At 39.9% G+C, this 15,624-nt stretch overlaps 1 protein-coding gene across 3 annotated transcripts in view; it reads right to left on the minus strand.

Moving 5' to 3' along the window:
• kmt2ca (lysine (K)-specific methyltransferase 2Ca) overlaps positions 1 to 15,624 on the minus strand; it is a 479,075-nt gene that overhangs the window by 290,134 nt on the left and 173,317 nt on the right. For all 3 annotated transcript variants that reach the window (XM_059971838.1, XM_059971840.1, XM_059971839.1), the window contains one exon: positions 10,236 to 10,439. In XM_059971838.1, coding sequence (XP_059827821.1) covers positions 10,236 to 10,439 — 204 coding nt within the window. The remainder of the gene's footprint in view (positions 1 to 10,235; positions 10,440 to 15,624) is intronic.

Genomic DNA, 15,624 nt, shown 5'->3' on the forward strand with positions numbered 1-15,624 from the left:
AAAAAGAGATAATGCTGAGCCTTTTAAGACACTAGTCAGGCTGCACTTAAGAGTACTGTCAACAATTTTAGGTCCCTTGTATCAGCAAGGATGTACTGTCATTGGAACATGTCCAGAGGAGGTTCACAAGGATGATTCCTGGAATGAAGGGGTTAACATATGAGGAGCATTTGGCAGCTTTAGGCCTGTACTCACTGGAATTTAGAAGAATGCAGGGGATGTTATTGAAACCTACCAAATGCGAGGGCACAGCCTCACAACTTTTACAACAGATGTGAGGAGGAATTTTTTTTTAAGCCAAAGAGTGGTGAGCACGCGGAATGCTCTGCAACACATTGCAGTTGAGGCCAAATCCGTGGGTTTATTTTAAGGCGGAAGTTGTAGATTCCTGATTGGTCAGGACACCAAGGGATATGGTGAGGGGGCAAATATATGGGGTCGAATGGGATCTGGGATCAGCCATGATGAAATGGCAGAGTGGACTCAATGGGCTGAATGGCCTAATATTGATCCTACGTCTTATGGTCTTACCCACAAAAATGTTTTGTTGGCAGAACTAAGGCCAATGGAATAGAAGGATATCAGCATTGGGTTAAGGACAGAGTAAACTATTTTATCCAGATCAAAGGATATCAAGTGGAGCTTTAAATAATTACTCAGGAGTCAATCCTTTATGGAGAGGGAGAGGGAGAGGGGAGGGAGAGGGGAGAGAGGGGGAGAGAAGGGAGAGAGAAGGAGAGAGGAGAGAGAGGGAGAGAGAGAGAGTGTGTGTGTGTGTGTGTGTGTGTGTACACACGCGCTTACACACACACACACTGTAAAACATCAAAATCAAAAGCTTAGACACAGCAAGGAAAGGAAGAAAGTTTAAGAGGACAGCAATGATCTGTCAGAATATGCAGACCAGTAGCAGATGGTATTTACTACAAAGCCTCTGGACTTATTAATTTTAGTGAAGAATGAAGAGGGAACTATATAGACTTAATGGCACAGCTCTAAATAAGATGAAGGAAGTATGTGCATACTTGCAAAAATGTAAGACGTGTTGAAAATGTTTGTTAAAGAATATGGGGTCTGGAACTTTATAAATAAATACAAAGGCAAGGAGGTTACATTGAACCTTTACTCAATTCTGATTAAGGCCAAGTTTGAAATTTACAATTCCAGCAAAGGTACTTTAAGTGGGTGCAGATAAGTTAAGTGGGTGCAATGGTTCCTGGGAAGATGGATTTCAGATACAAAGTTAGGCTGGAAAGGCTGGGGTTGTTCTCCTTAGAACAAAGAAAGTGAGAAGATATTCAATAGAAGTTCATAACATCACAATAGGACTAGACACAAATAACAGTCTGCACCCATGAGTAGATGATTCAATGAATAGAAGGTAGGGACAAACTGAAAAGCAAAAGATTCAGGGTGGATGCAAAGAAAACATGTAAGGATAGTGATTGTCTGGCATTCTGCTTGCAAGAATAGTAGAAACAGTCATCAGGATTTCTAAAGGAAGTCTGGAGGGCTTTGAGCTTTTGGATCACTGTGATCTTTTCTGGGGCAGGGTTAACACATACAAGGAGGTCAGGTTACACTTGAATGGCAGGGGGACCGATATCATTGCGTAGTTTTGCTCATGCTCTGCATGTTTAAAATAGTGAGGTACCCAGGTGGGTGCCTGAATGACAATGCAGCAAGAACAAAAATAAGACAGGTCCAGCAGGAAGAAAGGGGTAGGAAGTAAAAGAGTGTCAATGAATACACGCATGAAGCCTCACAGAGCAGACAGATGACCCAAGAGCATCAAACAGTGCACAGGACTATGATACGGCTGAAATCACGGAAACGTGGTTGAAGATGGGAAGTTCAATATCCTGGGGTGTATAGTTTTAAGTGTGGGGGGATCTGCAAAAGAGGATGGATAGCTGCACTGCTGCTCAGGGAGATCATTATGGCAATACTCAGGAGGATCTCCTGAGGGATCAGCAAATGAAGTTAAATGCAAATAAGAGTAACAAGAATGACTTGTTACTTTAAGAGATTACATAACGTACCTCTCAGAAGCCAGCTGGAACTAGAGAAAGCAGAAAGGTGCAAAAGCAAGAGCGCTACAATAATAAAGTATTTTAATTTACCAAATTTTTACTGTGATTTCCTTAGTGTAGGGGGCTTACATGGGGAGGAATTCACAACATCCACTGAACAAGATTTTCTGAAGCAGTATGCAGGGTACTACTGGGGGGCAGGGGCCGGGTACCATGACTGTACCTTTCAGTTGAATGTAGCCAACTCATTAAGGTGTCTGTGGGAGAATACCCTGGAAATAGTGAAGATAAAGTTGGTTAGGTTCTAAACACTGGGGGGGGGGGGGGGGGAGAGAGAGGATTGAATTTTATCATGTAAGATAGGACACGAAAGAAATAGATTGGGACACCTTCAAGGTAAAACAACATTTGATAAGTGGAGGTTTAAAAGCAGGACTTCAGGCATTGCATGTCCTTGCAGAGGTTAAGATGTAAAGACTAAGTTTGGAAAACTTTGGTTGATGAAGGTTTGATCAGAAGAAAAGAATGGAGCAAATATCTATAAGGAAAGTGAAATTAAAATTAAACAAGTCACTTGAGGTTTGTAAGAGATTTAGGAGAAAACCTAAAGAAATTAATGACATTGGCAACTTGGATTTAGCAGATAAACAAATATACCAGGAGCAAAAGGGTACTTAATAAAAGAATAACTTCTCAGGAACCAGAGGGATAATCTAGATTTAATGGTAGATTTAAGATGATGGAGAATTACCTCCAATTTTTTTATCCAGTCAAATATTGCCTTGAGATCAAGACCTTTCTTTTATCTAACAAGTTCAGTCACTTCATACCAAGGTGGTGAGCTCTTGGGAGTGGTGTCTGCAGAATGCTGCACTTCTAAAGAGCAGATGCCTCCTTTGTTTTATACATGAGTCTTTGACTCTTAAGAAGGCAACATTTGCAACCACCCTACTTGGGTTACCTGTCCTGCACTTTACGATTGAATATGGCATTGTTCTGCATCATTCATCTGGTCTATTTATAGGATTGCTTAGTTCGATCAGATATCTCTTCACTGGTTCATACATTTTATCCTGCATTGTGGCCTAAGCAGATTGACATTTCATTTTTTTAGCACGACCATCCCTACTGGTAACATACTCTCTTAAACTTCACATTGAATAAGGGTCGGTCCCATGGTTTAATAGAAATAAATCTGAGGGATCGATCAGACTACGAGTTTACAAATTACAGTGGAATAAATTTGTTCAATTAAGTCAATTTGAGTACTGGCAAAACAGTTAACTGTTACATTCAGCTTTTCCTGCAAGTGTGCACACAAAAATCATATACACCATAATCTATTTAAAAAACACCTTGTTGAATCCATTGCCCCCCCCCCACCCTTTTAATGCACTAGGATCTACTTCTGCTATCTCTACAAAGTTGCTTACAAAGTCAAAGAGTCACAGAAAACTACAACACAAAAAACAGGCCCTTCAGCTCGAGTTGTGTTGAATCATTTAAACGGTCAACCTGCACCTGGACCATAACACTCCAGTGCTCCCATCTATGTATGTATCTAAACTTAACTTAAACATTGAAATCGAGTTGCATACAACACTTGTGCTGGCAGCTCATTCCACACTTTCACAACCCTAGAAGAGCAGTCCCTTCATGTTCCCCTTAAGCTTTTCACCTTTCACCCTTAACCCATGACCTTTAGTTGTAGTCTCTCTGACCTCAGTGCTTGCATTTACCCTTTCTATACCCCTCAATTTTGTATACCTCTAACAAATCTCCACTCAATCTTCTACCCTCCAGGAAATAAATTTCTAACCTATTCAATCTTTCCTTCTAAATCAAGTCCTCCAGTCCCAGGAACACCCTTGTGAATTTTATCTGTACTCTTTCAATCTTACTTACATATTTCTTGTTGGTAGGTGACCAAAACTACACACAATTCTCCAAATAAGACAAAGCATCTTATGCAACTTCAACAAAACTTCCCAGAGAGAAAATGTGGTTTGTTGAATGCCAGAAGAAACACGATAGTCCTTGGGGTAACTGGAAGGTTTTTGTCTGTGCCATCTCCTAGCCCATGCTTGTGCTCGGTAGCAGATGCGCTTTTTTTGCCGGGGGGAAGAGGGGGTATTGTTGCCTTGCTGCCGCTTACGTGCAGGAGGGAGAAGCTGGGGGGAGGGGGACTTTGGGATTAGAAACATAGAAAACCTACAGCACAGTACAGGCCCTTTGGCCCACAAAGCTGTGCCGAACACGTCCCTACCTAGGCTTACTCTTAACCCTCTATTTTTCTAAGCTCCATGTATCCATTCAGGAGTCTCTTAAAAGACCCTATCGTTTCCACCTCTACCACCGCTGCCTACAGCCCTCACCACTCTCTGCGTAGAAAACTTACCTCTGACATCTCCTCTGTACCTACTTCCAAACATCTTAAAACTATGCCCTCTCGTTCTAGCCATTTTAGCCCTGGGAAGAAAAAGCCTTTGACTATCCAAATGATCAATACCTCTCATTTTCTTGTACACCTGTATCAGGTTACTTCACATCCTTCGTTGCTCCGAGGAAAATAAGCCAAGTTCACTCAACCTATTCTCATAAGGCGTGCTCCCCAATCCAGGCAATGTATTTGTAAATCTCCTCTGCACCCTTTCTATGGTTTCCATGTCCTTCCTGTAGTGAGGCGACCAGATTTGAGCACAGTACTCCAAGTGGGGTCTGACCAAGGTCCTGTATAGCTGCAACATTACCTCTCAGCAATTAAACTCAATCCCCCGGTTGATGAAAGCCAATGTACCGTATGCCTTCTTAACCAGAGAGCAAAGTTGCATAGCAGCTTTGAGCATCCTATGGACTCGGACCCCAAGACCCCTCTGATCCTCCACACTGCCAAGAGTCTTGCAATTAATACTATATTCTGCCATTATATCTGACCTACCAAAACGAACAACTTCACACTTATCTGGGTTGAACTCCATCCCAGTTTTGCATCCTATCGATGTCTTGCTATAATCTCTGACAGCCTTCCACACCATCCCCAACACCCCCAACCTTTTGCAAAGAAAAGGCATTTCAGGATGCATAATGTATACATGTCTTTGACATTACATTGGACCTTGAAGTCCTATACTCATTACTTTGATTTATGAAGGTCAATGTGCCAAAAGCTTTCTTTACAACCCTACCTACCTGAGATGCCACTTTCAATGAATTGTGGACCTGTACTCAGATCCCTCTGTCCTACCACTCACTGCGCAAGACCTATATTTAAACTCAGCAGATTCAGATGGGAACTATGCCTGGCTTTACAGATCAACTTGGCATGAAAAAGACTTGCTGAGCCTTTTTGATGGGGCAACCATGGATGTATTTTTGTTATGATATCCCCAGGTAAGATCACACTAGTATCAAAAATAATTAACTGAATTATTAATAATACAACCTCTCAAAGAAAAAATGCAAAAGTGAGTGACATTCAACAAAAGTAACAGCAGCCAACATTTACAGAATTTTTAATTCACTAAGTGCATAGAGGTGCACTGAAGCAGTACAATTAAAATTACCTTTAAGGTTGAGAACCATTTCATTTAGGGTCAAGTTGACAACTTAGTACTTGCAGAAGGGATGAATGAATCATCAGCTTCAATTAACTGCTATTTGCAAAAGGCTATTTTGAATTAACTGGGGTGATCTCAACTGTGACCTTTCCAGGGAGAAGCAATTAAAATATTAAGCTAATTTATTTCTGTTTGGTGTAAAAATGCAATTTTGGATGTACAGTGTTATCATCAGACTAAACTAGTTGAAAAAACTCAATGCATTTCAGAATTTCAACTGTTCCCATTTCAATTCTTCAACACTGCTAAACCAACTACCGGTAACTATTGCCAGTTGTTACATAGGATTAAATTTGCATCTCTTCTTTGATCTTCAACTTAGAAATCAAATTTCCACCTCACCCTGTCACCCATGTTGTACTTGACAAACAATTCCAAAGCCATGAAACACAACTTTTAGCACTTCACTTTGGCATTCAGCAGACTAGATCAATTTCTTTTAGGAAGCAGTGCAAAAGGTCAAAATTCATGAAAAAAATTCCAGGCAATGCTTGCTCCTGAAGAATAAAAGCAGAGAATGCAATGAAGCTAAAATTGTCAAGAAACCATTTTTTTCAGCAAGATTTGAACAATTGCACGGGAATGAAGATGAAATCCTTGTACCTCTAAATAAGTAAAGACACCCATGTAATGATTTAATCACAAGAGAAAAGCTGCAGATGCTAGAAATCCAAGCAACACACACAAAATGCTGGAGGAACTCAGCAAGCTAGCAGAATGCTTATCCCTAACAAAAAAAAGTTGTTTCAGACCGAGACTCTTCATCAGAACCTAATGCAGTGTCTTAGCCTGAAACACGTTGACTGCTCTTTTCTTTGGATGCTGCCTAGCCTGCTGAGTTCCTCCAGCATTTGTTTGTGTTTGATGTAATGACTCCAGTGCCTTTTCTAATTCCTTGCTTCCATTGACCCTACTGTGATTTATTATATATCCTAGAACATTTGTCCTATAGTCAAAGAGCATATTACAATTTTTTTTTATTTAATTCAATGCGGGGAGGGGGGGGTGGTAAGCATTCTGCTGACATGACTAATACACTGCACCTCCCCAATTGTCCTTCAGAAGGTGTGATGAGCATCTTCTTGAACTGATACAGACCTTGCGCAGGTAATTCTGAAATGCTATTCGGTTCAAAGGATTTGGAATCAACAATTTTTTTTTGAAAAACAAATAGGTTGATTCAAGAGTTTCAGGTAAACATAAAATGGTGACCGCTTGTCCTTGCTGGCAGCAGAGAGCATGGGCTGGGGATGTGTTGTTGAAGTCTCAAGATATCTGCAGTGGATGATGTAGAACATATAGATTCAAAAAAATGAACATTTAAGATGGCAAAAAGGAGAGCTCGCCATTCTAGTAGGCTAGCTGATCTGATTGATGGAGTGTTTCTGGTTGACTTGCACTTATATTTACATGCACAAGTGCAATGTATTCAGTCTTCGAGCTTGTATTTTGTAAATGGTCAAAGATTTGGCATATCAGGAGATGAATCACTCACCACTAAATATCTAGCCTCTGGCTGCTTCTGTGTCAAGGCGGCTTCTGTGACTGGTCCAGTTTAAGTCTAGCAACAGGGCTCCCAAAATGTAGATGGGTGGGATTGGTGACTATAATGTCATTGACGTAATCAAGACCTCTCTTGTTAGAGATGGCCACTGCTTAGCTGTATCACTGCCAATGTCACTTGGTACTTATCATCCTATGCCTAACTACTGTCTAGGTCCTGCTGCATAGAGAAAATACTGCACTTGTTGAGAAACTCCAAAAGGAAATAAACATTGTGCCAATCATCTCAGTTTCTGACCTGATGGAAGGAAGACGACTGAGGAATTTGAGCGGCCAGCCAGTACTTCTTTCCCCAGGCAGCAAGGCTTAATATGAGAGAGCATAATTTTAAGGTGATTGGAGAAAAGTTGGGAGAGGGGTGTCAGAGGTAGGTTTATTATATTTTTATTCTTACACAGAGAATGATAGGTGAGTGGAACGTGAGGTTGTGGTAGGTGCTAATAGGGACATTGAAGAGGCTTGGATACAGTCACAGGAATGAAAGAAAAATGGATGGTATGGGGAGGGAAGAGTCTTAGAGTAGGTTAAAGGGTAGGCGTATCATAGGCCGTACGGGTCTATGTTCAATCTCCTGCTGCTGGAAAGAAAAACAATGGCTAGATGGGAGATGCCAGAGAGTAGAGGTGGATAACTGTTTGTCAGGTTGGAGGCCGGTGACTAGTGGTGTGCCTCAGGGATCTGTATTGGGTCCAATGTTGTTTGTCATATACATTAATGATCTGGATGATGGGGTGGTAAATTGGATTAGTAAGTATGCAGATGATACTAAGGTAGGTGGCACTGTGGATAATGAAGTAGGTTTTCAGAGCTTGCAGAGAGATTTTGTCCAGTTAGAAGAGTGGGCTGAATGATGGCAGATGGAGTTTAATGCTGATAAGTGTGAGGTGCTACATTTTGGTAGGAATAATCCAAATAGGACATACATGGTAAATGGTAGGGCATTGAAGAATGCAGCAGAACAGAGTGATCTAGGAATAATGGTGCATAGTTCCCTGAAGGTGGAATCTCATGTGGATAGGGTGGTGAAGAAAGCTTTTGATATGCTGGCCTTTATAAATCAGAGCATATGAGTATAGGAGTTGGGATGTAATGTTGAAATTGTATAAGGCTGAATTTGGAGTATTGTGTACAGTTCTGGTGTCCGAATTATAGGAAAGATGTCAACAAAATAAAGAGTACAGAGAAGATTTACTAGAATGTTACCTGGGTTTCAGCACCTAAGTTACAGGAAAAGGCTGAACAAGTTAGGTCTTTATTCTTTGGAGCATAGAAGGTTGAGAGGGGACTTTTGATAGAGGTATTTAAAATTATGAGGGGGATGGATCGAGTTGACGTGGATAGGTTTTTTCCATTGAGAGTAGAGGAGATTCAAACAAGAGGACATGATTTGAGAGTTAGGGGGCAAAAAGTTTAAGGGTAACACGAGGGGGAATTTCTTTACTCAGACAGTGGTAGCTGTGTGGAATGAGCTTCCAGTAGAAGTGGTAGAGGCAGGTTCAGTATTGTCATTTAAAGTAAAATTCGATAGGTATATGGACAGGAAAGGAATGGAGGGTTATGGGCTGAGTGCAGGCCAGTGGGACTAGGTGAGTGTCAGCATTGGCATGGACTAGAAGGGCCGAGATGGCCTGTTTCCGTGCTGTATTTGTTATATGGTCATATGGACATGCAGTAGCTACCATTTTCTACCTTTGTGAGAGTTATGGCTCCAGCCCAGTAGTTAAATGCAAACCTTTGGAGATTTCACAGCACATACCCAGGGAAATCTACTGTTATTGCACCAGTTGAGGCAGGATTATAGGAACCTTCAGCAAATTCTTTCATAGCAGCAATGGTTACAAGGGATAAGGGCAAGTTTACTGTAAATTTTTGGATTAAATTGAATAAATATTTTCTCATCTTATATGAGTTTTAAGCTATATTTGATAGCTTTCTATGTCTGTGAATGTCAGGCATTCACAGATATTTAGACTTTTTGTTAACTTTTTGGCCTTTATGGAATGTGGAAGGTTCGCCAGGTCTTGAAGCACTTTGATAGTCTGTTCTCCATCACCTTTAAATTAACTTGCATTGAACAACCAGCTCCAATTAGGAACTGGATAGCAAGAAAACAACCAGTGAGGGGTGAGTCACCAAGGAAACAATGAAGGCCATCAGCTTTATTTATATAGCATCTTTACAATCTTAGTGATTTTATATCAGCCTTGTCTAATCCTATCCTGATGCACATTGCACGCACTATCCTATCAATCAACTTCATATATATACACATGTATAGCAACACAAAGGTAAACCATATTTTAACTGTAAATATTTGATCACAAGCCAGGATCTAAAATTTTGCAGTCAACATTATTTCAGAATAGTAATGACTCATTACCAAAAAACTTTTAATATATACGACTTTCTTCAAACCACTTGCTAATGAATCTCACTAACTAAAATCCAGTAAAATGGGCTCATGTTAAGGTTGCTAGTTAGCTACTTCCATCAATGGCAGCATGCCTGGCAGGGTGGGAGTAAAACTGCACAAGATTGATGATCCTATTTGTTATCAATAGATTTCTGCTGCAAAGCACACATTAACCAGGCCATCTAGCTTGACCTAAATCCATTCTCAGCTCTCCAGCCCCACTTCTCGTCCCTATTACAACAAAACTGAACAGACAACAGTCGTCATTGCTTAAGTTCAGATGACGAATTGCCTCTTGAACTGAAGAAAATACCCTACCTCTATGGAACACCTGTAATACACAAGTGCTTTGAAGACTAATGAAGGAAGAAAAAAATGTCAGACATGCTCCCCCAGTTTTTATTAGTGTTATTTGCAAGCAGAAAAGAATAAAGTTACCATGCTTAACAAAAGATAATTGATACTGCTGACATGAAGAACATTTATAAATATCATCTTGGAATAAGTTTATTTAAAAGATTGATACATTCTAATTCAGAAAGCTTTGAGAAGTTCAAGAACACAAAGATAGGGATTTTTCTTTTGACGAAAGCTGAACAAAGTACTCACTTTTTCTGTGGCCTTTGTGAAGTGGAACACTGCTTGTGGCTCTTGTCATTACTATCCTCCGAATTGTCGGTACTGTCTTGCTTTGCTTGAGATGGGCTTTTTCTTAACACAGCGAAATCTGGAGTTGGGCTGAACCTTTTCAACTCACCCTGCCCCAGCGAGCTCCGCTCACCACAATAACACAAGGCACAGAGCTGTTCATTGCTGCAACGAGAGCAACATTTTCTCCCATTATGTTCCAAATTATTTATCATTTTCTCCACACTACTCACCAAAAACCAATTTCTTCACAAAATTAGCTACTTCACAGGATAAGGCAATGGAAAATTAAAACATCTACAAGCAGTTTCTGGTTAATTGGGCCATCAGTTAATCAAAGCAGCTGCTTATTCTTTGGGACAACAAAAGCTAATCTAGAAAATTGCCAGAATTGCCTTTGTTTATCTGGGACACCATGTCGCTTAATTGGGGTAGGACACTGTTGCTGAAGAGGTTCTAACTAGCGTCAGTTGCATGTACTTAAGTGGCCATTAGACACTACACAGTGCTTGGGGCAATTTTTAAATAGACTCAGTTGTGTGTGCGTGCGCGCGCGTGTGCGTGTGAGTGTGTGTTCAAAATGCAGTGATTTTTGTCAGTGATAGTTTGCGAGAAATAAACGGTAAGGCAATTCAGAACTGTTTTACTCAGTGCAGTTTCAAGTATTCAATGCTTGGGGATGCAAACACAGGTGCGAGTGAAAATGAAATGATTTCACTACTTCAGCAAGTTAAGAACTATAAACAATTTTGAAGGTATCAACAATTATTGTGAATGTCACAATGAAAGTGAAGATTTAGAGAATGCAACAATTGATACCATAAGCTGCACTTGGTGCCTGCACTCTTTTGTTCATTGTGTCCAATGGATGAATTCCTAGTTGATAACTATTAGAAACTTATACAGTTTTATAGTATGATAGTACTATTGGTAGTATTCTAATTTGTTCTGTATTTTATTAAAATACATAATTTATTACTCAGTCTAGTTTTTTTTATACCTAGTTTACTAGTTCCATGAAATTTTGGCTAACAGGGAAGCCGCTTAATTAGGCCAAAATATACTGGTCTCGATGTGTCCCAATGAAACAGAATCCACTGTATTTAAATTGTCACAGACTCTTGAGGAAGTTCTTTAGACGTCAAATGCAAGCTTGAAAACTAAAACTGCCTGTAACAAATTCGTATTTCATATTCTCAAACGTTTTGTGTTCATGGGTACAAATGCAAATTATTTCTATTGTTCACCATGGATACTGCTGACAAAAACGTACCATGTAAACCACATTAACGTCAGGGTTAAAACCAATTATATGAAAATCATTTCATACCTGCCTATTTTATAGTTAATTATTAAACTTTCACAAAGTAAAAATATATGAAAATTGTGAAAATGTTCATGTAGCAGTGGATACAGCCCAGTCCATCATGGTTAAAGCACTCCCCATCATTAAGCACATCTACACAAGAGTATTATTACAGGAAAGCCGTACCCATCATCAGGGACCTCCACCACCTAGGTCATGACCTCTTCTCACTACTGCCATCAGGGAGGTGGTACAGGAGCCTCAGGACCCACACCATCGGCTTCACTCAGTTTCATTTTTCCAATCACTGAACTGTTCCCACAACCTATGGACTCACTCTCAAGGACTCATCTCATGTTTTCAATAATAAAGTAAACAATAAATATCACTTTTTTCTTACGCATTTGCACAGTTTGTCTCTTTTGCACACTAATTGTCTGCCCTGTTGGGTGCAGTCTTACAATGATTCTATTTTAGTTATTTGATTTATTGTGCTCACAAATCACAGGGTTGTATATGGTGATTTCTATGTACTTTGATAATAAATTTACTCTGAACTTTAGTGTTGAGGATTAGCTGTATTTGTAGCCTCAATTTCAGTGACAAAGGAAAAAGAATTTGCTTAAAATTGGCTTCACAGAGGAATGTTTCCATTTGTGGTCATTAAGCAGGAACTATCTGTGAACCTGTCACTTCTTTGACTTTCCTGAAAATGCTGCCTGGTGGAATAAGAGCAGTGTAGTATACTGCACATACAAAGATGTAGCTCTTAATTGAGTAAAATAATTCTAGACAAAACTAATGGATCACTGTGATTCTTCTCTGACCCAAGCAAATTCTCAAAAGATATCTGTTGATAACCCAACCTGAAACTAGTACAGTTCCTGTAAAGAGAAATTGCACAGTACTGTACAAAAGACTTAAGTACATGTAAAAATATTCTATAAACCGAAGATGCTTTCAAAAATAATGAAATTAAAAGTTCATATTTAGAAATAGTATAAAGAGCAGTAAACAGTAAACTAAATCAAATCAATATTTGGTGTGACCACTCTTTGTCTTTTAAACTACATCAGTTCTCTCAGGTACACTGTTGTACAGCTTTATAAGAAATTCGATTGGTAGGTTGTTCCAAGCATCTTGGAGAACTTGCCACAGTTCTGCAGATTTCAGCCGTCTCGCTTGCTTCTGTTTCTCTATGTAATCTCAGACAGCCTTGATGTTGAAATCAAGGCTCTGTAGAGGTCATACCATCTGAAACCATCTAAAAAAAATCAAGGGTGCCTAAGGCTTTTGCACGGTACTGTACTTTTTCAGAATCAAGAAAAAAGATTTGAGAGAAATTAGGCAAATGAACTATTTAATCAGATGAACTTTCCAAATACATTAGCCTTTCTCAAAATGCTTTGAGGGAAACTGAAGAAAAATCAAGTTATAGAATATGATTTGCAAATGCCACAAGGGAGAGACTAATTAATTATTACATCAGTAATCATACTGCTACATTACATAAACAAGAGACTAGTGTATAATTATGAAAACAAACCATTTGAACATGTACAGGCAATTAAAGCATTCAGAGTCTCTTGAAATGTTCACCCTTCTGCCATTTTGTATATTTAACCTGTTATTGAAGTATGGGCCAGATAACTATAACAGTGCTGAGTGAACCATTGCAAATTTTGTGGTGAATTCTTCCTTTGCAGCTATTGTTTGTTCAGCTGAGTGGTTTACTAGGCCATTTCAAAGGGCATTAAGAGTTAATGATGCATGCAGCATACAGTTTTATTCAAAACACTAAATTTTGTTTTGTTAAAAGTATAATTACACATCTTGTCATAATAGCATTTTTACTGAGAGCGGCTGGTTTGAAACTGCAGAACTAAGCCCTAAAGCATATACCATCCCGCAAATAAAAGTGTACTAATTAATTTAGGTATTTAATTTATGATATTGTGGATTAAGAAATTGAATGAACATTTCACAACTAGACTTTAAAATGCAATGCACAATCCTTATGAATGAAATCCTTAGTAACTCATCGGCATAGTTTGAGTACATGAACAACTTTTTAACATTGAAGAATAGAATGACAAAAATGAACAATGAATAAAAATTAATCAGACTATTGGCTAAATGTAGTCAAATGGGTATATTTCAAAGAATGAACTATTGGAGAGTTTATGAGAGCAGGACAGTCTGCTAGCTTTGGTAGCAATGGGATGGACATGATTTGAAGGCACACTGAGTGGTCAGGTGTGGCAGTTGCACCTATGCTGAACACCTAACACCCTATCTGCCAGAGGAAGCAGGATCTGTCAATATGTTGGTATATAATGTCAATATGTCAATCCATGGCCTCTACTGAGAGATGAAGCCACACTCGGGTTGGAGGAACAACACCTTATATTCCGTCTGGGTAGCCTCCAACCTGATGGCATGAACATTGATTTCTCTAACTTCTGTTAATGCCCCTCCTCCTCTTCTTACCCCATCCCTAATTTTTAATTTTTTTCCCTCTTTCCCTCTCACAATAACTCCTTGCCTGTTCTCCATCTTCCTCTGGTGCTCCCCTCCCCCTTTCTTTCTTCCAAGACCTTCCGTCCTATGATACTTCCCCCTTCTCCAGCCTCGTATCCCTTTTGCCAATCAACTTCCCAGCTCTTAGCTTCATTGCTCCCCTCCTGTCTTCTCCTATCATTTCGGGTCTTCCCCTTCCATATCTTTTACTATCTCTTTTTTCCGTTAGTCCTGACGAAGGGTCTTGACCCGAAATGTCGACTGTACTTCTTCCTATAGATGCTACCTGGCCTGCTGCGTTCCACCAGCATTTTGTGTGTGTTGCCCGTTATTATTACACGTTTGTGGAAACCGTCTCCCTATCTGCTCCTCAATGTCCCTGTTACCAATGAGTAGTCTATAAAAAACACCCAGTAGAGTTATTGACCCTTTCCTATTCCTAACTTTCACCCGGAGACTCCGTAGACAAACCCTCTAAGACTTCCTCCTTTTCTGCAGCCTTGACACTATCCCTGATCAACAGTGCCATGCCCCACCTCTTTTGTCTCCCTCCCTGTCCTTTCTGAAACATACTTGTAGAATGCCTTGGGGTTTTCTTTAATCCTGCTCGCCAATGCCTTCTCATGGCCCCTTCTGCCTCTCCCAATTTCATTCTTAAACTCCTTCCTGCTAGCCTCATAATCTTCTAGATCTCTATCATTACCTAGTTTTTTGAACCTTTCGTAAACTCTTCATCTTGACTAGATTTTCAACAGCCTTTGTACACTATGGTTCCTGCACCCTATCACCTTTCCCCTGTCTCACTGGAACATACTTATGCAGAACACCACACAAATATCTCCAGAACATGTGCCACATTTCTGCCATACATTTCCCTGAGAACACCTGTTCCCAATTTATGCTTCCAAGTTCTTGCCTGATAGCCTCATATTTCCCCTTACTCCAATTAAAAGCTTTCCTAATTTGTCTGTTCCTATCCCCCTCCAATTCTATGGTAAAGGAGATAGAATTATGATCACTATCTCCAAAATGCTCTCCCACTGAGAGATTTGAGAGCTGTCCAGGTTCATTTCCCAATACCAGATCAAGTACAGCCTCTTCTCTAGTTGGCTTATCTACATATAGCGTCAGGAAACCTTCCCAAACACCCCATCCAAACCCCCTGCTCTAAAGAGATGCCAGTCAATATTAGAAAGTTAAAATCACCCATCACAACAACCCTATTATTTTTGCACCATTCCAGAATCTACCTCCCTTATCTGCTCCTCGATGTCTCTGTTACCATTGGTGGGTCTCTAAAAAAAAAACCCAGTCAAGTCAAGTTAAGTCAACTTTTATTGTCATTTCAATCATAACTGCTGGTACCCTTCAGTGGCGTTATTGCCCCCTTCCTGTTACTGACTTCCAACCCCAATGATTCAGTAGACAATTCCTCCATGACTTCCTCCTTTTCTGCAGCCATGACACTATCTCTGATTAGCAATGCCACTCTCCCACCTCTTTTGCATCCCTCCCTGTCCTTTT

The sequence above is a fragment of the Hypanus sabinus genome, chromosome 6, assembly GCF_030144855.1.
Source record: "Hypanus sabinus isolate sHypSab1 chromosome 6, sHypSab1.hap1, whole genome shotgun sequence".
Classification (NCBI taxonomy): Eukaryota; Metazoa; Chordata; class Chondrichthyes; order Myliobatiformes; family Dasyatidae; genus Hypanus; species Hypanus sabinus.